Source organism: Tympanuchus pallidicinctus, unplaced genomic scaffold (assembly GCF_026119805.1).
Source record: "Tympanuchus pallidicinctus isolate F22 unplaced genomic scaffold, pur_lepc_1.0 scaffold26, whole genome shotgun sequence".
NCBI classification, from domain to species: domain Eukaryota; kingdom Metazoa; phylum Chordata; class Aves; order Galliformes; family Phasianidae; genus Tympanuchus; species Tympanuchus pallidicinctus.
This window is the reverse complement of record NW_026294743.1, coordinates 4219144-4243902: the sequence shown is the minus strand read 5'-3', so window position 1 is coordinate 4243902 and position 24759 is coordinate 4219144. Positions and strand designations below refer to the sequence as shown.

At 40.2% G+C, this 24759-nt stretch overlaps 1 protein-coding gene across 4 annotated transcripts in view; it reads right to left on the bottom strand.

The window, feature by feature from the left end:
• Positions 1–24425, bottom strand: part of TBC1D9 (TBC1 domain family member 9) — a 43437-nt gene extending 19012 nt beyond the window's left edge. For 3 of the 4 annotated variants that reach the window (XM_052690040.1, XM_052690041.1, XM_052690039.1), the window contains exons 1-8: positions 24195–24425; positions 12324–12434; positions 8385–8503; positions 6630–6858; positions 5600–5861; positions 4124–4331; positions 1798–2004; positions 23–193 (exon numbers count right to left, since the gene is read on the bottom strand). In XM_052690040.1, the coding sequence (XP_052546000.1) occupies positions 23–193; positions 1798–2004; positions 4124–4331; positions 5600–5861; positions 6630–6858; positions 8385–8503; positions 12324–12434; positions 24195–24321 (1434 nt within the window). In that variant the 5' untranslated portion in view covers positions 24322–24425. The remainder of the gene's footprint in view (positions 1–22; positions 194–1797; positions 2005–4123; positions 4332–5599; positions 5862–6629; positions 6859–8384; positions 8504–12323; positions 12435–24194) is intronic. The other variant, XM_052690038.1, reaches the window with a different exon arrangement.
• Between the last annotated feature and the right edge of the window lie 334 nt (positions 24426–24759).

The following is a 24759-nucleotide window of genomic DNA, read 5'->3' as shown; positions in this document are numbered from 1 at the left end:
ACAGGGCTCAAGATATTTTTACCAGTTTAGGGTTGAACTCTTCGGGTGACCTCCGTCGATACATAGTCATTAAAGCTTGAGTTGCTGTTGGAATGCCATTGCCATTGAGATTGAACTGTCGTTCTCCTTCTGACTCAGAGCTGAGGCTTTTATGAGTGCTGGCAGAAACAATACTATTTGATCTTGTAAACACCTGTAGAAACCAGTCATAAACAATACAGGCATGGGGTTTAAGCCTGAACCCAGGCTTTTTACCTTCTTTTACATCAGGTTCTATATGCTAAAAGCCAACTCCAAGTGAAGAAATTAAATCTCAACAAGCACAAAGCAGCAGAGTTTAAACCAGTATAGAATAATGTAACTGTTTCCAGTTTCCTCAATAGCTCCATCCTCTACCACCTCCACAAAACAAAACAAAACAAGTATTCAAATCCTATTTAAGTAGTGTTAACTTTAAGTACACCCTGTCCATTACACGAGTTCCCCTGGTCTACTGTCAACATCACGTAAGTCCCAAGGTGGCTCCTTGGCTGTCCAGAATTGGAGATTCACAGACACATTTGTGTGTATGTACACATGCACTCAAACGTGTTTATGCAGACAAATTATTTTGCAACCCTTACTTGAAAGAAAGTCATGTTACAGACTATTCAGCACAGAAAACAAAGATTGTTATTTGAAAGAAAAATAACTGGGAGACAGAACTTTGACTTCCCAAACTGCTTTGAAAACTTTTACTACAGTAAGATCACATACTGCAGTTCACACTGTACACCTAGAACTGCAATTAGTGGTCAGCCATGTATGTAGACATATTACTAATCATAACAACAGTGACCATAACTACTCATTTGTTTTTACAATTCAGTAGGTAGAAAAAGTTTCACCTAGGGTAAAACGCAAGCAAAACAGACACATACATGTATGTGCTCTGGAATATAACAACTATAACAATACACCAATCATACCTCACCACTAATCAAGTGAGTCAAAAACTGACTGAAGTTTTATACGGCAAACACAGTAGTGCTACTCAGTGCAAAACTCATACAGAGTTGTAACATGAGGTCTACCTACCTAAAACCAACACGATATACCTCAAAGTCTTCTCTGCTTGCTAGGCCTTTCTGGGTTTAAGAGATATGCTAAGTTTGTGATACAATGCACCTAAATTTCACACATAAAACCTAAGAATTCAGCAGCTACTCAGAGTGCCTAAGAAAAATTCATTTAACTACATCTTTTAAAAATTACTTTGCATGGGAATATAAGGAGGTAATACAGAACATCGATGCCCAGAAAAGGGTTATTTTGTTCATTTAAACATTGTCAAGTTCAGTAAGAATACACATGCCATCTCAAACATCTTTCTTCTGAATGATCAAAGTATCAGATCTAGCTGTTAGTGACCTGCATAACAACTTTAATATTAACTAGTATTTTCTTCAAAATACTGAAATTTCACCATTATTTTGACTTGGATAAGTCAAAGCAATACTCAGTTAAACAGTAAGATAACCACACTACTTTCTGAAGAGATGCACTGTGATTGTGCAATGTGAAAGCAGGAGTTATATTCATTTCCACTTCAATGGTGAATTTTCTCACGTTCATCATAAAAAAGATATTCCAGTCACAACATTTAATAGTACAGCCTATTAAAGCACAGAGAAAGTAACATTTCAGTGTCCAAAAGTGTGGCCTTAGAGCAAGTTCAAGACTTTCATCATCTTCCCTGTTAACCTGCACTGGTTAAAACCACCTTGTAATCAGCTAGTCACGTTCCCCTCTACATACCTCATCATCAGAGCTGATATAGCTTCCAGACATATTTTTTTCCAAGTATATTTTTGAAGTGGTTTGTTGCAGAAAATCTGAGATCCTCTGTACAAGAAAGTCTCGGTCTTTCAAGTTGGCAAACAGGAATGTCATTCTGTTTTTGGTGCTGATCGACAACGGGCTGGGCAACACACTGGAGCTATCTGCCTTTTCCACTATTGTCACCTAAGGAGAAACAGCTGCACCTTAACATCATCAAGCTGCTTGCTTTAAGAAAATTTAAGTACAATAAACCCAATGTCCTTTTCCCACTGCATCATCAGCATCCCTCTACTGCAAAACAGGACACAGATGAACAGACTCAGAAGCCTGAAGACAAAGACTGTTACTTCCCTACAACTGGCTTATGTACATTCTCCAGCAAAACTCCTTTTTTTTTCTGCTTAATTTATTTTTCCCAGGCTTCATCTTACAAGAGGCAGCACAATAACATTTCTTCTATGAGCTTTCTGTAGGACCCTCAAAATCCTTCTCCTGGTCCCCAGCACTAGCATAGGCTGAATCAGCAGAAAAATTTACTTACTTTTTATTGCTAACATATCTATCTATCAACATCTTGCTATCTCTCTTCTCACATGGCAGCTTGTTCGGCCTTCAGCTGTTAGTAAGCTTGTCATTAATCTAACTGAATTCCAAACTGTGTGGGACAACAGTGCTATAATATTAACGTTTCTCTAGCTAAAAGGATAATGCTTTGCACAGTATTTTCTTGAAAATGGATTTAAAGGCTTCAGCGCGCAGCTCAGATCCTAATTCACTTCTCTGTTCCGCCAACTTCAGTTTAATTTTGTCAACTACAAATCTCTTACAGCTCCTCATTAACACGAAAGAAGCTAGAAATTCCTCCTGCATTATATTTCCACTCTTCTTAAGAACTGCATGAGCATAAGCAGCAAATCAAATGAATTTATAGAAGCACAGGTCAAACATCATGGTAAGTAAACTCTGCTACAGTGACAGCTGAAAACCCATGTTATGTACATTCAAGTAGACACAGGTGCCTCAAGTGCTGATCTTGAAGACTACACATAGTGGGGCAGCGAGTAGCACAGTCAGCTATTTAAAACCTTTTCCAATCACCATTTCTGAATCAATACTTTGCCACTGACTTCTGTGTCAAAACCACTCCAGGGCATCACAGAACACTGGGTCAGAGGCTTTAATGAAACAGAAAGCTTCCCTTTCAGTTGCTAACAAAACTGATTTATCATCTCAATGGTTGGCACTACCATATGTTACTGTTCTCCTTGCTGGTGCTGAGACCTTACATGATCACCAAAAAAAAAAAAAGCCAAACAAAAAAAACCCAAAGCATTTCTTTCTTCAACTATTTAAGCTTTCGGGCTGCTTCAAATCACATGCTGCTGAGGTTACGGTTATCAAATCAGTTGCCAAACACACTTACAGAAAAAGGGGCCCTGTCAAATGCAAACTTTGTTCCCTCTTCTACCCGGTTACTCAGAGGACTGTTGCTCCCTCAGAATTCCAGACAAACAGTGCAACCATAATCAAGTGCCTCTTCTCAAATAACCAAGGTCATTGCAACACACCATGTAGAAGTGGTACTTCAAGGTTTCCAAACAAATACGATTTGTTTTGGTTCCTCAGATCTGCTAACTGAACTTGCTTGGATAAGCTTTGCTAATACTCTCAAGACTACACATTTCTCCATCAACCCACAAAGCAAGTCAACTATACAAAACCTCCCCAGTATGATTTTTTTTTTCCCCATTGCATCTAACTTGTATTATTTTTACTGAAAACCTACGCAATTCTCTTTAAAAAGAGCGTTACGCTCATTTGTTAAACATTTACAAATGCTTTCCAAGTACAGCAATAAATGATTTCAAATTTGTCCATATTAAGAGATAACTGAATTCATTAGTATTACAAATATTTTGTACATCTAACGCAATCAGGTTTTACCTGATAGATTTGTTAGTAGGAAGTCCTACTCACCTACCTAAGAATTCTTACCCACTCTATGAGACACAAGTATACCACAGAAACATAAAACAGAAAGCAAATTATGCAAGAGGATTGATTCTTGAAGGTCATGAAAGCTGACAGGGAAACCTCCCAGGGAATTTTAGTAATAGGAGCTTAGTTCTAAGATACATACAGTCATTAAGTATCACACAGAACACATCGGAATAGATGCTCACAGGAAATTAATCAGATGAGATTTTCTCCAACAGTGGGGAAAAAAAAAAATAAATCTATGATGCAATTTCCAAAACAGTATTACTTGATTTTTTTGCCCCACTAATCTTCAAGTAATTACCTCTCGAAGAGGGATAATAAGGCTGCACAAGTTCTCTTCCTTACTAGTAAAGCAGATGTAGTTTGTAGAAACAAACATCTGACCCAAAATATGCATTTTGTTGAAGGGAGTCCACAGAGTACAGTCTGTGTGCCCATCTAGTTTCTCATCCTTGGGAAGTCGGAACAATGCACGGTATCTCTCACTCTTTGCTCTGGCATCAAGATCCCTAAAACAAACCAAAAAAACACACCATAAAAAATTGTCTCTTGTTCTAAGAAATAGATAATACTTTTTAATTATATTTTACGTAAGCTGCTGCATATTACCTACAACATACAACTCGGTTACTAATACTGGGCATACAGCAAATAGCATAATAGTACGCTTGTAAGGGGTGTATAATCTCCCTTGCTGGGAGATTCTAAGACTACATAAGAAGAAGAAACCTACTCCAAATGAGTTAGAAACAACAACCCTGACTTCTCAAAAGAAACAGACTAGGTGATCTTACGGCACTTGGTCCTATTTTCTACCTGTGCATGGAGTGAATCCAGCTGACATGAGGCAACAGCTGCAAATTGTGACAAGGGTGGTTTGGATATTAGGTACAAGGAACAGTTTCCTCAGAGAAAAGGTGGTTAGACACTGGAACAGACTGCCCAGACAGGTCACCACCCCTGGAGGTACTGAAGAGATGTGGGGATGTGGTGCTTAGAGGTATGGTTCAGCATTGGACGTGTAGCATCAGCAGAATAGTCAGACTCAGCGATCTTAAAGGTCTTCTCCAACTCAAATGATTCTATGATTATTAAATAAGAGACCACATAACACTATCCTAAAATTGTTACTCTGAGGTTGATTTATTAATACAATGGAGTCTGCAGGGCTATACTCTAACAATTTCAAGATTTAGTCTTGCTAACACATTTAGTGCAGAACACTGAAATATTACAGGTCTACACAACAAAAGAAACAGTAGGCAAATTTCAGAGATATAATACATGTCAGATGTCACAAAATAATGAGAAATACAGGGAAAGACTGATTACAATTCTGTATGTTGACCATTTTAGTACACCACACAACATAAGAAGTTCCAGACAGAATTCATCACCCAACATAGTTTTTAAATTCCAGCTGTAGGACCAAGTATGAACGTTAGACGTATTTTCTTGACCAGGTCTTACAACAGATTATCTAATGCAGCCTGTGTCAAGTGATACATAAAAGAGCTTCTGAACCAAGGAGAACACGACTCAAATATTTCTCCTATTCTGCATATTTGTATATTTTCCTGTTCCTATTTCAACAGGAGACCGACTAATTATATCTAAACAACTCCACACCTTCTGCCACCATCTAGAATCAATCATTCCTTTCCTTTTTGAATAACATTACACAGCAGCATCATTAGAAAACTGAAAGCTTCTCTACAGAATGATGTAAGTAAAAAGAATGAGGAGAAACAAACGAGTAAGGGTCAGTGCTACGCACCGTTTCAGTGCAGATACTTTTTTGGGAGATTTCCTTTTCAGTTTGGGCAATGATCTGTCTTGTTCAAACCCTTCATTGTCCAAAAGTTGTCGCATAGCTATATTGGCAAGCTGTTCCATTAGTTTAAATGTCTCACTGATATTAAGGAATACTGAGAAGAAGTGTTCACTGGACCTGGTGCTCACTTTGATCATATCAGGGAAGAGCAGAGTAGCATTCTTCTCAAGTTGAGTGATATCAACCCAACGGATAACTAACTTTGCTGAACAGAAGCAAACAAAAACGCAGTCCGAAAAAGTTAGTATATTCCAAAGCATTCACCTTCCAGTTACTATAAAATGTATTCACTTGAAATTTTCTTGCTTCTTGAAAAGTTAGAAGGGCAGCATAAATGACACAGCTAATATAAACAAATTATATCACCTGACAAACAGTAGATAAAAGAGTTTAAATATCATTTCTTTCTGTACTGAACACCCACATGCAAAGCTGGGCTAACATAATTCCCACTGTCACAGCACTTGACCAGACTCCTGATGTTCTCTCTTTCAAGGAAAGCAAGGAAACTTATTTTGAACACATTAGGCAGGCTTCCCACTACTCCTCAACAACTAAAGGAATTTAATAAACTGTGTTAAATAAACTGTATTTACCACTGGATTTTGAAACGTCTTTAATTTAATCATAATACAGCGTCCTACTTAAAAACAAATAAGTACTTGAGTAGCTAGACAAGAATCACAAAAGATTTTGTGATTAAAAAAAATAATAATAAATCGCTGCATTCAAACATGATAGATTTAATACTGTCATTGTCCAAGTATTTAGTTAGCCTCTCCTAACATGCAACCAAATAAGGTAAGAAGTGCACAGTTCAGCAATATAGACAACCAGGGAACTGCTTCTTGTTTCTACTTCACTCAGCATTGCTTTTGCATCCCATACACATCAGCAGCAAATAGTAACAAACCACAGAAGACTCACTAACAATTCTGAGACACACAAACCACCATTTCACTGTAAAACGTACCTTCCCGTCCCATTAGGAAAGAATAAAAGCAAAGGTGATTAATGCTGAGATACACCCAGCCCTGACGAGGAACTTTCCCCTTCCAGTAACTACAAGAGTAGTAGTTCACTAATTTCTCTTCTTCTGGCATGCCAAACAGCTTGTGAAACTTCACTATGGCCTCCTTAAACTTTTCGGTATCATCATCCTCCTTGATGCCGTTGATTTTGTTGTACTCAGCAATGATACCCTGGAAGGGAGTGAAAGAAGTTCACAGTATATTAAGTGCTGCAGGTTATCAGATAGCCTTATCACCACTGCATGCAATGGTGAGGGCCACAATCATTAACTGTGAAAGCAATGAAGTATTTTACTTGTTCATTACTACTCTATTCATTCCTTTACTTACGTAGTTTTGTTGTGGCTTTGTTGTTTTTTTTTACCTTACTCAAGGCTGTCTTGATGATTACTTCGCTCCCTACCATGAATGTATCAAAAGTAACCAAACATCAACCACTCAGCTGCTTTGCCCGTGTCCCACTTTAAACCTGCAAACCCATCTCAAATACACTACTACCACTACAAACTACTACTTAAGGCACCTGTGATTTGAAAACTTCCTCCCTTCCACAAAAATAAGTACTGTGCACAATCCAATAGAATCTCACTAGAAAATTTTCTTCTAAAGAGGAAGAAAGGACAACTTCTATGATCTCTTAGTGGATTTTAAGCAAAATAAAGTAGGAGAAAAAGAAAAATATTGCATTTGATATCTCAAAGACTACAGCAGTTGATTCTCTATGCTGAAGTTTTGCTCTATTTGTTTTCCAATCTCTCACATGATTTTTTATTATTGCTTTTTATGTTGTAGAAAGTAAAGATGCTTTGTGTCTTCAAACTGTCAGTTTAAACAGAAAGTACAGCAAACAACAGCAAAGCATCATTCATTCTAACCTAAACCATCCTGTGATTCTGTGATCTGTTGGACAAATATACAATATTTTAAAAAGTCTACAAAGCACTCTAAAAGTCTAGAAAGTAACAACTTCCTTAAGGACAATATTTCACAGAACAGATGACAGCTAGAATAGTCTGTTTCCATGAGCACTTGTAGCCTTCCTATCTGATCCTCTGGTAAAACTCAGCCTAACAACTAAGGAATTTCTACGACAATGACTTACTATAGGAAATGATAAAAGCAATGAGACAAAGCCAGTGCTTAGAATACACAAAAATTAAGTATAATAACTTTGCTTACAATCAGTATTCTAACAGATTACTTATTTAAGCACAGATGAAGCATTTTAAGAAGTGTATCTACTCTCTACTCGTTCAGGAGAGAAAGATGTATTGGCAAAACCAAAACCAAACCAAACTAACGAGTAACCTCCACTGTCTCTATAAAAAGTGCGTGTCAACGCTGTGGGATTTAACTACACAGAAAAGAGCAAGGAGCTTTATACAACAAGCACATGTAAAACATGTAAGTAAGAAAAGAGAAGTTACACAGAAAGCCACCTCAGCTTAAGACAAAAGCAAAACTTAATTTCAGACCCCTTAATGTTTGTAGACATGCATGTAATGTTTTCAATCACACTGCTGTAGTCATGTATGCTAATCACAATTCTCTTCATTTTTATATAAGTTGCTGTTCATAATCTGGCCTAATTTCCAAGATGGAGCAGCCTTGGGAACGTTACACTATATTTCTTTAGAATTCACAACAGTCTTCCTTTCAGTCATTCTGTCAGCATTTACAATAATATACATAACCACCTGTATTTTTCCTCTGACAAATGTATTTATGTCATTCTCATTTTCGAAGATTGATAGAGTTTGCAACAAATTCTGTTCAAGCCATTCCCAGTGTTCAGTGATTTCCTTCCTTGAGCAACCTGCATATAAAAAAACAATTAAAAAATTAAAAAAAAAAATCATAAAATAACCAATGTCTACATTGTCTTAATCACAAAGGACTCAAATAAAACTTGCCATTAACTACAGATGTGATCTTTCACCATATAACACATGCTGTCTCCTTGGAAATTCCAAACTGCTCTCCCATAGGACTGCAATTTATAAGGAAATAGGTAGCCCTCTTCAAGATGTATAAAGGGCTTATGTCAGTATGATGAGCAACAAAACTATAAACTTTGAACTTTAACTGCATTAAATGACACCATGCTAGCCAGCTGAAGAGCTGGCCAAGAAATCACCTGCACCTACTGGGACCAGCTCCTGGTATAAAGCTAGAATTAACATGCAAATCTTTGCTTCTTAAGGCAGGGTTTTAATAAATGCAATTTTATTTTTGTCATTCTATTCTCAACACTTCACAGAATGAAGCTGTTGGTGCTCTTCACTATCAATTTACGCCTATATCAAAGGAAAGAAAAAATTAAGCACAAAAAAAAAAAAAAAAATTGCACCCAAAAGAAATTAAGGCAATTGAGTCAAAAATTGGGATTTTCAATATTTTTCAGAAAAGAAACATTACCTGTTCACATCTTTATGAAGATTAATTAAAAGGATGTAAATCCAACTAGGAAACAGAGACAATACTGCATCTCAGTTTTGTTCAAACACCACTTCAGTTTATTTTAATCAGAACAAGCAAGTGTATCTACCTGCTAATTAAAGACTACAGGATACAAGAACATACAGCCATTTATGTGAAACGAGCGTTAGGAAGAGGATGCAATACAACAAGCTGCTAATTATACATTTTGCAACTTACCTACAGGCACAAGTTGTCTATGCTGGTGCTTGCTATGACATTTTAACATAAATATTTCAGTCATTTGTACAAGAAATCATTGCGGCCTTCTTGGTTACGTATCAAACAGTTGTCTTCCTCATCATTCACCAAACATGATGAAAAAATACTTCTAGAAAACACCATCAGTGCTTTACACAACTCCAGTGAAAGCAACACAGTGCAATGTTCCTGTGCGTTTTCCATGCTAAATTCAAATGTACAGCTTCAATATGGATTCATAAATCGTGTTGCACAATAGTCTGCATGCTTAAGCAAACCTATTTCAGAACCACAAGTGATTGCTATCACTGCTTCTCCTAAAAACTGCTGGATGCAACCAGATCTTTCTGGAACTCAAAAGGTACTCTGAAGATCAATTTATTTCTTGTTGGCTTTTGCATTGCTATAAGAAGTAATGACTAAATATAAGAAAAACATATTTTAAACTAGACTCTCATCAGAACAGTGGCTCATCTCTTGAAGAGCTGTGGCAAGCAATGCAGACACTACCATGACTCTGCCTATCCCCTGTTTGTGGTCCATGGGTTACTATTAATGTAGTTATGGTCAATATCCTCAACCTGCAATCTCCCATCTCGCTGTTTTCATTGGTTTTGGTCTCTGTTATCTTACAGTTCACTCTCCTAGACAGTGTCATCTACAGAAAACCATGCAAGCAGGCCAAAATCCAGACATGATGTGGAGCAGTTCAAGCCAAATTCTCCTCACAGTCAAGATTTTTTTCTTTGCTTTATTTACTCAGGATTCAAGTAACACATTCACTGTGAGGTTTTAAACTACTGTTCTACTGACTTTGCTACTGCCAAGTCTCTGACTATCTCTGCATGTTATAAGCATTCATAATTTTACCACTGTTGGCCTTTCAGGTGAATCGATACCTCAAAATCTGAGGGAAGAAAAACAAACAAACCTACTCAAAGCTGACCACTGCACTTTGGAACAGAGCCCTTCAAGATCAGTAGGGATTAAAAGGGAAAATAGCCACAATATTACTATATTCTACTAATCACTTCACTCCCTCCTTTAAATGAATACTCACTTTACAGCTCGCTCCATGGCTGAAATTATGATTGAACAACACCCTGGTAGTCTGAGCCACTGTTCCTCATCTTTGGGGAGCAAACTGATCAGTGTGTTAAACATAAGCTGGAATGGTAAGGCATCTGCAGATGACAGGAGTTGCAGGAAGCATGCGTGGTGCATGGAGAGAGCAAGGGAACGAGCAACTGCCCTGCAGGTGAGGTAGAGTAACAGCACAAACAACATAGGATCATCTCTGGGCATCAGGGTTAGATTTCAAGCAGCTGGCTTCATTTGTCTATAGGAAAATATGGAGGCATAGAGGCAACAAGACTGAGTACTGGTCTGAAAAGGAAATTAACAAGTCATGGCCAGTTTTATCACCCAAACACTTAGCTGTAACGCCTGTTAGTCAACTCGAACTGCTGCCATTTACATAAGGCACTATAAGAAAAGCTGAAATACCTCAGGGAGTCTACAATTGGTCTTTCCAGTAATGGCAGGTTCTGAAATTGAACAGCAAAGCCCTTAATCTGTGCATATACACATACGCACTCTAAAACTTGCAACACTTTGTTAACCAGAGCACACAGGCTTTTTTCAAAACCTTTTCCAAGGCATGTAACAATTCCAACTACCCATGCTCACTTACCTACTTCATCTAGTCCAACCATCAACCCATCAGCACCATGCCCACTAACCACGTCCCTCGGTGCCACACGCACATGCCTGTTGAACACCTCCAGGGACAGTGACTCCACCTCCTCCCTGGGCAGCCTGTTCCAGGCACTCACTACTCTTTCTGATAAAGCTTCTCCTAACATCCAACCTGAACTTTCCCTAGCACAGCTTAAAAGCCAATATATCTCATTCCCTTGCTAGTCTCCTGGGAAAACAGACCTCCTACTCTCCTGCCCTTCTCCTCACCTGCACATGTTCAACACAACACCACATTGGTGACAATGCTGTTAAGAAATCTGCTTTACGGAGCTATAAAGCTGCAAATCTAATCAGTTAACATTCTCATACAGCCAAGATCCATACAGCTAATCCCAAAGCAAATTCATATCCACATCAAAAAAAGAATTATAAACAGTCCTTGCGTCTATACATAACTTAAGTAGTCATTTCAGAGCAAACAAAACCTCTAGAATTATTTTTTCCCCCAGAGGAGCCTCGTACAGAAGGTCAAATGTCATACAGCATTTATGAAACAGGAAGCAATCACATTCGTTCCCATCATTCTGCATAGCTAATCACAGGAGATAAAGGTTACTGCTTTATGGAAGGCATGGAAGGATAAGACAAATCTGCAAAAGTAAGAGACTACAAGCACCAAGTAAACAGTATTCTACCTATGGGGAAACAAGAGAGACAGCTATACAATGTAGAACTTTTAAAATGAAAAATAACCAAGCCAATCACGCAGCCTGATATTATATTGTTAAAATTCAAGAAAGAGTTTCAAAAAAAACTGGGAACAGGTATATGCATTAACTACTTGGTTAGCAATTTCAGTTGGAGTTCAGATTCAGAGCTGGGACTGTACTATCTTCCCAATTTCCACTTCAAGGGAAGCCAGGTGCCCAGTCTGGGTAATTTTGGGGGCCACAGCACAGGGCCATAGCATATTACTTCTCCCATGTTTCAAATGCTCTCATCAGTCAGGAATGCTGCACTTTCAAAGTGCTAAAGGAGTAAGCCATGGGCACAGAGAAGAACATAAAGGTTGAGGAACCTTAGACTGCCTGCCTGGTAATCAGTTTGAGAGATGAAAAGCAGTAAGTAACATATGCCTCTCTTCCCATTCCTGGCCTGGCCAGTTCCATCTTTACTCAGTTGGCAGCATGCTCTCTTAGTTATGTAGCAAAGTACCCAGGAAGAAAAAATCTACACATCATTATACTTGTCCTTACCACAGGCAATAGTCCAATAGACCAAGGAGTCTGGTGCTTGATAGAGGATTCGATATGGTGCCACTCTGGCACTGGAGTCCAACACAACATCAAGAGTACCCACAAGGAGACCTACGGAAAAGGAAATTCTCATAAATACACAGTGATGAATCATCTGAATCCCCAAATAAAGAGGCTTCACATGCCCCAACCCCTCAATTCACCCTCCTCAGCAAAAGGCAGACTTATGTACTAATTACTGTATCTGTTTTCTTGAGTTATAATGAGGAAGAGTGACTCAACAGGGAAAAATATCTTCAGTTTCAACATGACTTCAATTTTAAACATACATCAACCCCAGGGTAAAGGCAGACAAATTGAAGCAAAGCATAAGGTAGCTGTTTCATGAAGCTGTTTACAAGTTCAGCTCTTTTCTGTTCCATATACTTTAGGAGCCCTAGAGGAAAGAACAAACAAATAAACAGCAGTAGAAAAAAACAACAACCTGGACAATATAACCTGTAAGAGTTCAACATTCAGATGTCAGCTAGGAAAAAAGCAGACTTCCAGCAAAGACAATTATGCTATTTAATGGTCTGATTCCTTAGCACAGAAAGGATCAAAATGCTTTACAGTCAAACTGTTTTTCCGTTACAAGGACACTGCTGAAATACAAAGCCATACTGTTATTCTGCAGTAGCACTGAAAAGTCTTTGCTGCTGCGGGGCCATCAACAGTTGCATACCAAGAAAATTCAGTAATTTTTAACTTTATTTTTACAATTTTCAGATGGTATTTTATTAAGAAATTGCACAGAAAACTAGCCCCAACAAAATCCTCATTCTCACAAAATGCTTATTTATTCTTAAAAAAATGCCAAGGATTTTTCCTTTTTCATCTTCAAAAAGAATTTTCATCTTCCCCGCGGAGATCTGGATTATTAATTCTCATGTTTAAGTCCTCAGCAAACTCCTGTTCTTAAGAACAGATGAGATAACTTTCAAAGACTTGGTTGTTTCCCCCGCAAGTATTCACTGGGGCAGAAATCACCAGAAATCATTTATTTTTAATGGCTGAAATAAACTGCATGCACCAGAAGCCATTCAGAAACAATGCTGTTAAAATGCTCTTCTCAATTTCAGCTAGCTGTTTTCCTCTTTTACTGTCACAGTTTTGTGAGTTCCCCATTCTGTACGGTCCTGACGGGTACAGAAGATTTCTCCCTAGCTGTTCCTCTTCCAGTTTAGCTGAATGCATTATAAAGACATAAAAGCACTACCCATTTTCTCTTCTTAGCAGACTTTTTAAATTAGAACTGCAAATGACATCTGGAAATTACCCACGTATCAGTGATCTTGTATTCCCCCATTTTATGTATTCCACTGGTGTAGAGAAAGAAGTCTTACGCACAGATCTTTACAGGCCACATGAAAATACCACCTCTTCCTTCCTGATACGTTAATGCTCACCGCCTTTTAATCCAAGAGTTCTGAAATACATGAGAAACAAGCCTACACATGCTATCAATCATTCCCAGATAATGCTGGAAAGTTGTGTATTGTTACAGAATACAAACAGAAAATACTAATGTAAAATCTCTCAATGTTCATTAGTCAAGCTACCTTCAGTTCTTACTGACGCCTATTTAGTTGCAGGTCTTTCATCTCTCCTGTGTATTACTTGTATATAGTGACAGGATACCTCTGATCAGTACACTACCACCTTTCCTAGATACTCAACAGACTGAAGGAGATGAAAATATTCCTTTAAACTTCCAATACCCCCAATACCTTGCCATTTTTTTTTCCCCCTTTACATATCCTCTCCACTCAACTGCTACAGAAAAAGTACAGCTCTGACTCAGAAAGAAAACACACATGGGTACATACGTAACTTTCAACCATAGACCAAGCCAGACACTATGCTGAATTAATCTGGGTTTGCTGCTCACTTGCACAAGCATTTATGTCAATCATTATTCTTGTTTTGGTGCTTCACATTTGGTACTGACAGTACCAAACATACAAAAGGCATGAGGCAGTATCTACAGGACCTTGCAGACCGGCCCAACGTAACCTTCTCTGAGGAGCAGATACACTGTCAAGTCTCCATAATCTTTAAAAATAGGCTTGTTTCTTTTTGACATACGGGTGGTCCTACCCACCAACTCTGCCACTAGTTCTAGGAGGGTGCTGCAGCCAGAAAAAAAAAAGGGATGCTTAGCTGAGGTCAAAGAGCTAGAACAAACCTGCTGACTTGGGCAGCAATATCAATGTAAGCAAAGCTTCCCATCCCATCTCCTTCTTCATCATTTCCTGGAGATAGGGAATGACAGGCACAACCCCAGCTCCAAACAACAGGAACAACAGCATAAGGTAGAGCTAGGTTTTCAAGAAAGGTGGTGAGAGATAAGGAAGAGTTGCCCAGTCTCTTCCCAGCAATCGGGTTGTAGAAATATCTCTGAAATACGGTTTAAGGAACAAACGCACACAACTCAGAAGATCCTACAGAAAACTCAAACACCAGCAAAATCCAGCTTACCAAATTTGCTGCAATATATTGCAATATATTTCTCTCATATAATATTTCTCTCATATAATGAAATAGCTGTTTTGATGAATGACACGCAGATATTTAGGATATAGTTCACACATTCTTATACATTAAAGAAACTTAACATTTATACTCTCGTAATCATACAATTATGCCTTATCACTGTCCTTCAGGAACTGTTCCATTTTGCACTGTAAGTCAGTTTTTGTTTCTTTTCAGTGCAGACAGATGATGCCATCAGAATGAAGTCGCAGGAATTCCAATAACCACTGACCAATTTCTTCATAAGTAATACAAAAAAAAGAAGTCTGCTAAGTCCATACAAAAATGCAATAAGCAAAAAAAAAGAAAAAAATCATTGTTTGATTGGTCCTTGAACAGCCAGTGACTGATGCATACAACAATCACATGGCTATGCTGCTTGCAGATTTTTCACCCATTATTTCCATCAGGTTGCTGACTGCAACAAAACAAAATCAAACCTGCAAGTCCTTGTTCGAGTGAGCTTTTTTTATCAGTGAAGATGTAATGCTTGTGTTAAAAATTTGTGGGATTAGCATCTGACTAACACATGACAGCCCTAATCCTGAAGGCAGCCAAGCACGAGTAACCTTATACTGTGCAAAAGTCCAATCCCAAATGGTACACATCTAGAGTAACCATACCTAGATAGGGGGAGCAGAAAGGGAAAGGTGAGCGATAACAGCCAGACAAAGCTCTACCTCACACTACTAGAAGGATATATGATGTACTAGAGGGTGGTACTGTCAAGTGCTTCTGCTATTCCACACAATTTATAAAAAAAACACAAAACAGTATTATGTTTTATTTATCTGACCACTATGTCTCACATTTAAACCGAGCAGAGCTATAATCATAGCATGAAGTGTAAGGATCCATACACCAGCAATGACTTTTTCAGGTGTTTTTTACTAGAAGGGTTTACAATCATAGACAACCTGGCTTTGTTCACAACATGGACTCCCTCCCTGCCTTCCACCTGATACATCCCTTTCAGCTTTAGCCTTGGCAGTCCTCAAGTCTCAGGTGCTATCAGTGCATACCAATGACCTGCAACACCTCCATTCTTCCGTATCACAGGGAAATTGCATCAAGCCTTGCCTACAGCTGGAATGAGCTCACTGCAGTTGCTGCAACTGACACCTAGGAACACCCTCCTCTCCTCCTGTTTGCCAGATGACAAGCACGTGTTAATTGCCAGGCTCCAGAGAGCTGAATCCTGTCATGCCACCAGCACTGCTACATCCTCCCAGCTCTATGACTAGCCACAACTGCTGTAGAGAGCCCAAGAATCAGGCAGACACCAACATGCTTGAAAGGGAGCAGTCAGTAGCTCTTACAACTTGAGCAGAGGGGTGAACACAAGGCAGAAAAACTATGCAGGCCCCAGCACTACGTATGTGTGCAATACAGAAGAACAGCAAATGTTTCTCACTTATTCTACTCCCCTTTTTTTTTCCTACTCCCTCAGCAGCCAACCTCCAGTGGCTCAGCCAGGGGTGGGGACAGCAGAAATCGCACATTTGATTCCGTGTGGCTCTATGCTCTGTATATTGCCCTCACTACATCTGTCAGAGATGTTCGATTTAGCATCTAGCTAGTGGCCTTCTTACTGTGCTAATACACCATCACATAAGGCTTTAAAAAAAAAAAAAGAAAAAAGAAAAAAAAGCATCACATCACTCATCATCATCACTGCAGAACATTTTAGACAAATTGTTTCCAGAAGACTGCTGACAAATCATTACCAATATAAACGACAGCCTGGCAGTCTCTTCTGGTTAAAAAAACAAACAAACAAACAAATAGTTCTTTAAATGCCCAAGCAAACAGCATGCATTCATCTTTTCAGCACCCACAGCAAAATCACAACTTTTCATGTCTGACTCTTGGAGTCACACTCACGAGCTACCACTCAAATACTCACAAGGATGTCAGCAGCCTATCTGTATACAAGCTCAGCACCACTAACAAAAAGGAAAGCTTGCAAAGTCACATGCACAACTAGAAAGAATTTTTCAAAACAGGCATAGCAACATTCCGACAGCGAATGAAAGAAGTACTGCTCAAATGATTCTCCATCTTTAAAGCACACTGATGACCCCTTCTTCTCTTTCCTCTAGCAGAAGGTGGACACGCAAAGGAGCTCTGACCATAAGAGACCTGTTTGGTTTGTAGACATTTTCACCCTGTCTTATACTCGTCTGTTGTCCAAATCTTTCTCAAGTTTAAACATTACTTTCTGGACTGTAGGAATAGTAACTCGTAACACTACATAGATAAGGTCCACACTACAAGCTATTGTTTTTCTTAGACACTATACTGAATCATTTATTGTCTATCTTTTGAAGGCAGTCCACGTGTGTGTGTAATTAGCTTGCTCATTTGTTGTTACAGGAAGAGGTCATCCAATTACTTGTCTGAGAAACCTCCACCTAGAGCGACAACCTGAACTCTATGGCTAATACCATCAACCTTTTCATTTATGAGGCAATTATAATTGGTTTTATTTCATGAGACAGGTTAAGTGAATAGCAAATGTTATTAATTATTTAGAAGTAACTATGAAGCTAAGCTTCCCACCCTAGAAATAACAGGATACTTTTTTCAAAAGCATGAAGAACACCACCCTTGGAACTTTACGGAGGGTTCTGTACTACATGTGTTCACTCATGCAAACTAAAGCAAAATAAAACCTAAATACTTGATAACTATCTTCTCACATGGATTATACAGCAAAGGCTCATATGGACACATACTATTACATTATCATAGGTAATGTAAAAAAAATCAGTTTCCTCTGAAATCAAGATCTGTCTTCCTCAATACTTGTCTTTGTTGCTTTTCTTTTTACAACCAAACTTCACGTAAGATTGATTTACTTGCACCATTTTCCTTCACACACAAGTGTTTGAACACCAGTGAAAGTGAGGCTGATGAAGTTCTGTCACTGACGACATTTAATAAGATAAAAAGCAAGAACAGTACATACTTTTCTTGTCTTCGAGTTGATGAAAGCACAATCTTCTAACATGACTATCTAGCTTGACCACTGTAAGATAAAATTGTAACAAAGAATAAAACTTTCATCCTCCTTCCTCGCTAACAAGTATGACTGAAACAGATAATCTTATAGGTATCTTAATTTAAAAGCGATCAGCAACTAGATGTCTACTATGATACTGGTTCAAGGGGTCTAAATAACTGATGACCAACACTAAAAGAAAACAAACAAAAGAAAACCAATCCTGTACCTTGCCTTCTAATCTAAATCAGACCAGAGTTAACCCTTGATTTCACAAGTTACTTTTGTAACTTCAGCTGATAAGCTGAAGCTCCCCGAATCATTCTAAGATAGAACCACATTTATCAGTACAATCTACCAAGCACCATTTAAAATATTTTTGCATTGTAAAAATTTGCTGTTTTTCTCCTCCGAGACAAAAACCAAAACACCCCTTATAATCTAGATCGCTACATGTAAATATAGATGCTTATACATACAGCCAAAAAATATATTGCTTTTATGTCCACAGAGGCTAAGCTTACAGACTGTCCAAGTACAATAACTCACACATAATATACCCAAATGAATAAGTTCCCCAAAACAAACCCTACCAGATTTGAACTGAAACAAAGACAGGAAGGCTTCATCAAGGAAAGAAATCATATGGCAGAGAAAATCCCACCAACTCTGGCTACTGACATACTGGAAAACACAAAGGGAAAGCACAAGATGAGACTGTGAGGAAAGAACCCAACTCATCTCAAGAACTCACTTGCCAAAATTAAGGTTGCCATGGTAGGAATTCACAGACCCCTATCTTGGAACTTTGGACCAACTCCAAAAAGAAAAAAATGTAACTGCAAGTCAGGTCTGGAAAATATTTACAACCTTCATGTCTGGAAAGGAAAATTAAAATACTAAAGATTTTGAAGTTGTCCCACAAAACCAGAGCCCACCTCAGCAACAGTTCTGAAGGCAAAATGCAAGTGTGTATTATTGAACATCAACATCAATTAGACATCAGAAGTATGGTAAGTAATCAGGGCACAAAAAATTCCAAGTAGATGCTTAAAGGACTCACACCACCATGCTGTACTAATAGATTTCAGGACAAATAATAGGTTCAGAAAACAGTCTTGAATTTATTTGCCAAGCAAAAACATCATGTCATAAGGCTAAAATGGCAAGTGGAAGATCAGCGCAGAGACCTTTATGGCTCACATCAAGTGTTAAAGATGAAGTAATGTCAGGAAATGTCTTGAGCCAACAAGCCTTCTGGTACAGAAACCTGAGCTACACCACACCAAGCAACGTTAAGAATTCTCATCTCAGGTGCTGCAGCCTTGCAAAGAGTGCCTCGTCTGTAAGAACCAGAGATAACAGAAGCATGAGACAGAAAACAACACACCTTCCAACAAAGCACATGTGAAAGCACCTAGGATTGAGTAGAAAGACTGGTGAGTCAATTCAGACAACTAGAACCAATTCAACACTTTGGCATCCAGATCCCTACAAGTGGAAGTCTACTACTGAAGAGACGAACGTACCCACAGCAGATCCTATTAAGAAATCTCAGTAGTGACAGAGCACACCTGGTGCACCACAGAAATTCCACAAATGGAAGACTTTCCACTGCACCAACCAGAACAGGCATGAAAAGCTAATGGACAGGTTGAACGGACAAGTAATTATACTAATAGCCTCAATTTTTATAACCACTGCATTTCAAGCATTAGAAAGCACATTTTCAACTGAAGTGCAAAAGTTTGACATATAAAACCCCAGCAGCTTGAACTAATGAGTTTGTTAAAGCATGCACCACCTCCTAATCAGGTCAAACACTTATCTTAGGCATAAAAAGGTTTTTAAGTAATTTCTTCCTCAATTCTCTGACTTGAGAGCAAGATGAAAGTCTTCTCCCAATCTGAGCAACTGCGTGATGCCCAAGAAGGCTGCACAAACGCACTGTTAGGACGCTGTCATAGTCTTTAAAACATTAGATTTGACATTATGGCCTTGCATTAGTCAGCTGAGCTCAGAACTTCTCCTTCCTGACTTTCCAATGCCGAAAACGTATGATAAATCCTTTTGCAAAAATAGCTGGTGAGAATGACAGTACTTCATCAATTTCTTTTATAGCCAGAAATCAGCAAATTTCCATCTGCTCTTTTCTGCTTCAGCATCTGAATCATCTTTGGCAACGTCTCATGGACTCACAAACTTGCACTGAATCTCACACACGCACTGTCCCAGCTGTAAGCATAAATGCCATATCTGCAAAATAATTCTTTCCTAAAAACACTTCTTTCAAAGAACAAGAATTTATTTAGAAGGAAATGAATTAGAATTTCATGTCTGTTTCATGTAGAAATTACATACGCAAAAGGAAAACAACAATTTCATAGAATGTATCATGCTCTGTAAACTGTGAATACACTGCTTTACTGTCAACTCCTAGTCTCACTAATTCCTTGTAATGTTGTCCCCAAGTAGCAGTCTTTGGTAAGCTTTACCACGTTATAACTGAAAGCAGATACAGCAGTTTTTAACCTATGTGATGTATCAGAATGCAACATACACTAATAGAAAAAGTGTAAGCCTTTCAGTTATTCATGGAGTTTATTACATGTTCAAGATCCTTACATCCATGTAAGTCATACAGCATAGAGTGCTCAAATGATGCGACAGGTCTGTGCTCACATTCTCTCCAGCTGCCTCTGCATCAGCTGACACAAGCTGCCCTATTACACACTGGATCCTCTGAGAAGGAAATATCTCACACAGACCAAACCACCAACCTGAGCAGGGCAGGTAGCTGACAAGCAGGAAATAGAGCAGTTATGAAGAAAAGAACCACCAGCATCTTTGAGAAATGGCTTTTTCCCCTGACAGCAAGCAAAAGGAAGATGACCTTCACTCAAGAGCTTCCTGCAAACACAACATACAGGATTATGTGCCTATCAAACACACTTACAGCATGAAAGTACATTTTTTTAGTCTAGTCTTTGGAAGAATTATGCAGTGATGCAAGACAAGGCAAATTTGCAAGACAGCAATGACAAAATGACCAAAACTACTTAACATAGAAATTGTGTCTCTTCCTCATTTTTCTTTTGTTAAAAATGAAAAAACCTAAATAGCCCTTGAGGAAAGGCATACTTACAAAGGAAAAATGCAGTGAAGTAACTGGTTCTGACAAAAACAGTCATTTAGAAGCATCCAGGACTTAATTTAGTCTAAAATGGCTTCACACAATCTAGTAGAAAAGCTGTAGATCTTAAGCAAACCATTCATCAGACACATTTTGTTAGCACAGATGACTTCTAGGGATTCATTAGGCAATGAGGCACTGCCCTAATACAAACAATATGATTGTCATGCTTCTAACAGGTTACAGTTCAACACTAAAGTTTAAAAGTCTCTAATGTCCAAATGAGTAACAAAATTAGGCTCTCTCCTTTCTGCTAAGCTGTATAAACTGAGGCCCACGGGAGAGACTCAATAGAGATGGGGCTGAGATTTCAGCCCTTCTCCAGAAGTTACTGATATTGTCTTTCCAGCAAAAGATTGCTGTGCGATTGCTGTGCTCACAGTAGATCCAAGAGAACAGGCAATGTGGGTACTGCTCTTTCTCAACATAAAGTCACAAGAATTACTTTCACTTGCTCCTAATGCTATACAAACTACTTGTTTTTCAGCTGGGATGTGTCTAAAGACCCAAAAGATCATTTTGTTTGGACTTTGCTCTGGCAATAATAACACCCCTCTACTGGAGGGTGACAAGTAAATGATGAAAGACAGACAGACAGAGACACTAGCATCCACTCTGAGGGTGACTGCCAGCCTTTAGGCACATCTCCAGTCACAGCATCCAAGCACAGGAGAAGTCTGTACCCAACCTTCCCAAGCCACCACTTATGGGAAAGCACTCTACCTCCTCTTGTCAGCTACACCAACACATTGGCATTGCAGCACAGCCTCAACTTGCATTCTGCAAAGTCTGAAACATCAACAGAGAGAAGACAGAAATCATTACACTTAGCCCAGCTCAGACTGGTTAGCTCCACAGAAAACCTACATTTGAAGGGAATGCCAGAAAATCAATGTCTCTCATTGCTGAACCACGGTTTAAGTTACACACCAATGCCCTCGCACGTCACTGAGCCCATATTCTCAACAACTAGAAAATCAATTACCATTCTAAGGTTTAAGACAAATGACTGGAAGAGTCAATAATGACGGAAGACAAATCAGCAGAACTTAAATTGCAAGGAAAGAAAGGGTGACGACTGAACTTACATCCCCTTTTAAATATACAAATTTTGATGACTCTCAGCCTCAGTGAGATCTTGCATTCAGTGTTTCCAGCCAGCTTCAAGGATACATGTACTGCTTTTTGTCAGAGCTATTGTACCATGTTTTAAAAGTTAAAAGGCAGGTGTCTTTTTAGAGTGTTATCTGCACTGCCCCATCAGTAAAGAAAATTGAGAGGGGGGAAAAGATAAAAAAGACCCTTTTTTCCTGTTTCTCTAATGTAGACCTAATAACCTCCAAACTCTGTCACTAGAGAAACTACAGAACTTCCCAAAATATTATCCTAAATGCTATCGTTATTAGAAACCATGCACCCTGTTAATTGTTTCAGCCATTTTCTTTACTCTTGGAATCAGTTAGGTCCTTCAGTACTTGGCTTTTAGCCACTCTCATCTGAGAAGAGTGGGCCACTGGTTTCCTTCACCTGTGTCAGCCCTCAACAGGCCATCCACAGCTGTTAGAGGAACCAGCAAAGAATTCCAGTACTGATATTTCCAACAGAAACAACTCATCACAGGTTCCATTTCCTGCTGTGCCTACCAAGCTGGGAGCAGTCTGGATGCTCCACACCGCTTTATTTCTTCCTCGCTCACGTGCTCACCACTGCATCACAAATCCCTGCCTCTCACATGTTGAGTACCGAGCGGAAAAAAGCGCATATAGATGGAATCGTTTCTATAGTCTGATCTCTTAAATGCTGTTGCCTTATCTGAGCTTCACAAAACAAGGATTTATGTATCCTATTCTCACTCAATGGACAAACTCTTCCTAAGAGATCTCTCCATTTGTGGAGTGGTATCACCAATGGCACTACTGCACACACAGCTGCACGAAGGCAGAGATATACACTCTGCAAATAAGATGAAAACACAGAATTCTCAAAACATTTCTCCAATAACTGAGGAAGGTTGCCTCGGTTCCTCATGAGATCTTTAATTCAAAGTTAAGAGAGGTATGAGAATGCCTACTCACATCGCTTAGATAGAGGGAAGAGTCTCTTGGAGGCCAGTGGGTAAGCTGTGAGAGTCTGCAAAGAACCCCTCAACAAAAACAGCAGGGATGTAATCTTTCGAAGCAAAAAATATTCTAAATGGGTTTGTCAACACTGTGGATTTTCCTGTAACTTCAGGAATGAAAAACCAACAGAACAGAGACAGCAAGAAAACAACGGACATTTAAAGCTGATGCGAAACATCTGCTCACCCCTTTCTCCTCAAGGATAAGGTGGGCTTTGTTAATGTTCAACACTAAGATCTCAAGGGCCTCCATACAAAAACAACACTTCACCGAGGCCTGTTAGCTGAGACTGCAAATTGTTTGCAAGTCCACAGAGCACTCAAGGGCTGAAGGAACGCTTAATCTGGTAAGCAAACACAGGACCTTGAATGCAGCCCGTGTGTTTATTTTGCTTAGCCTGCAGAGCCAGCATCAGTGTTAGCAGGGATGGGAAAGGCCACCTGCCTGCAGAGAGCACGCGTGCACATCTGCCACATCAAGAGGGAGCAGTGCTAACGTCATCGGGCTGCTAACCTCCAGTTTTAGTAAAACATATGTATGTTACCTGCAAATAATGGAAGGTTTTCCCAGATGTGTACGCACGGTATTGTAGAGACCAATGCATGCGTGACCGCAGACACATTTCCAGCTGACAACAGCTAAAAACGAAGCAGTCAGGGCACAGCCTTCACAAGGACATCCCAGGGAAAGCAGAGAAGGCAAAACAAACCTGCTCGGATCGCACACGGCTGTGAATTACAGCCTGCTCGTATTTCCAGCAGCACGCCCCGGAGGCTCAACCCCCCCAATCTTACCCCTGCAGGTCACACCCTCCCGTCGGGAGACATCAGGCACCGCCGAGGGCTCACACAGCCTCAGCTTTCCGCGTGTAAACCCGAAGAGGAACCTGCGCGTTCCACGTCAAGCGCCTCAACGCCAAGAAACACCCGGCCACCCGCAGCGCCGCAGAGCGAACCGGGGCAGCTCCAACCCGCCCTTACCAGCCAGGCCCCCGCCGCCTCCATCGCCGCCGTGCCCCTTCCTCCGCTGCAGGATGAAGTAGGGGTTGGCCCGCTCCGTCACCCACAGCGCGTTGGCCAGCAGCACCTCCTCGGGGTTCACCCACATGCTCCCGGCGCGGACAAAGGGCGGCCGCCCTGCCGCCCGCCTGCGGGGCGCGGGGACTCACGCACGCGGCGGCCGCATCAGACGCCACCGTACCCGGCCGCGGCCCACGGCACGGCCGGAGGGCGGAGGAGCGGCAGCCGCATGCCCCCGGCGCTGCGGCCGCTTAGTCTCGCGGCGCCGGCTGCGGAGGAGCAGCCACGGGCGGCGGCGCCCCCAGCAGCAGCAGCCGCAGCGCCGAAAACGACGGTGACATCAGCGGCGCCCGGCCCGCCCCGCGCACTGAAGCAGCCGCGCGCACGTCCCGCACCTGCGCGCCCCGTGCGGGAGGCCGCCGCGCGCCGGGGAGAGGGGCGGGACCGCTGCACCGGCGCGAGCCGCCTGCAGGGGGCGCGGCGGCGACCGGCTGTGTTTGGCAGATCGCTGAGGGGCCGCGCACGG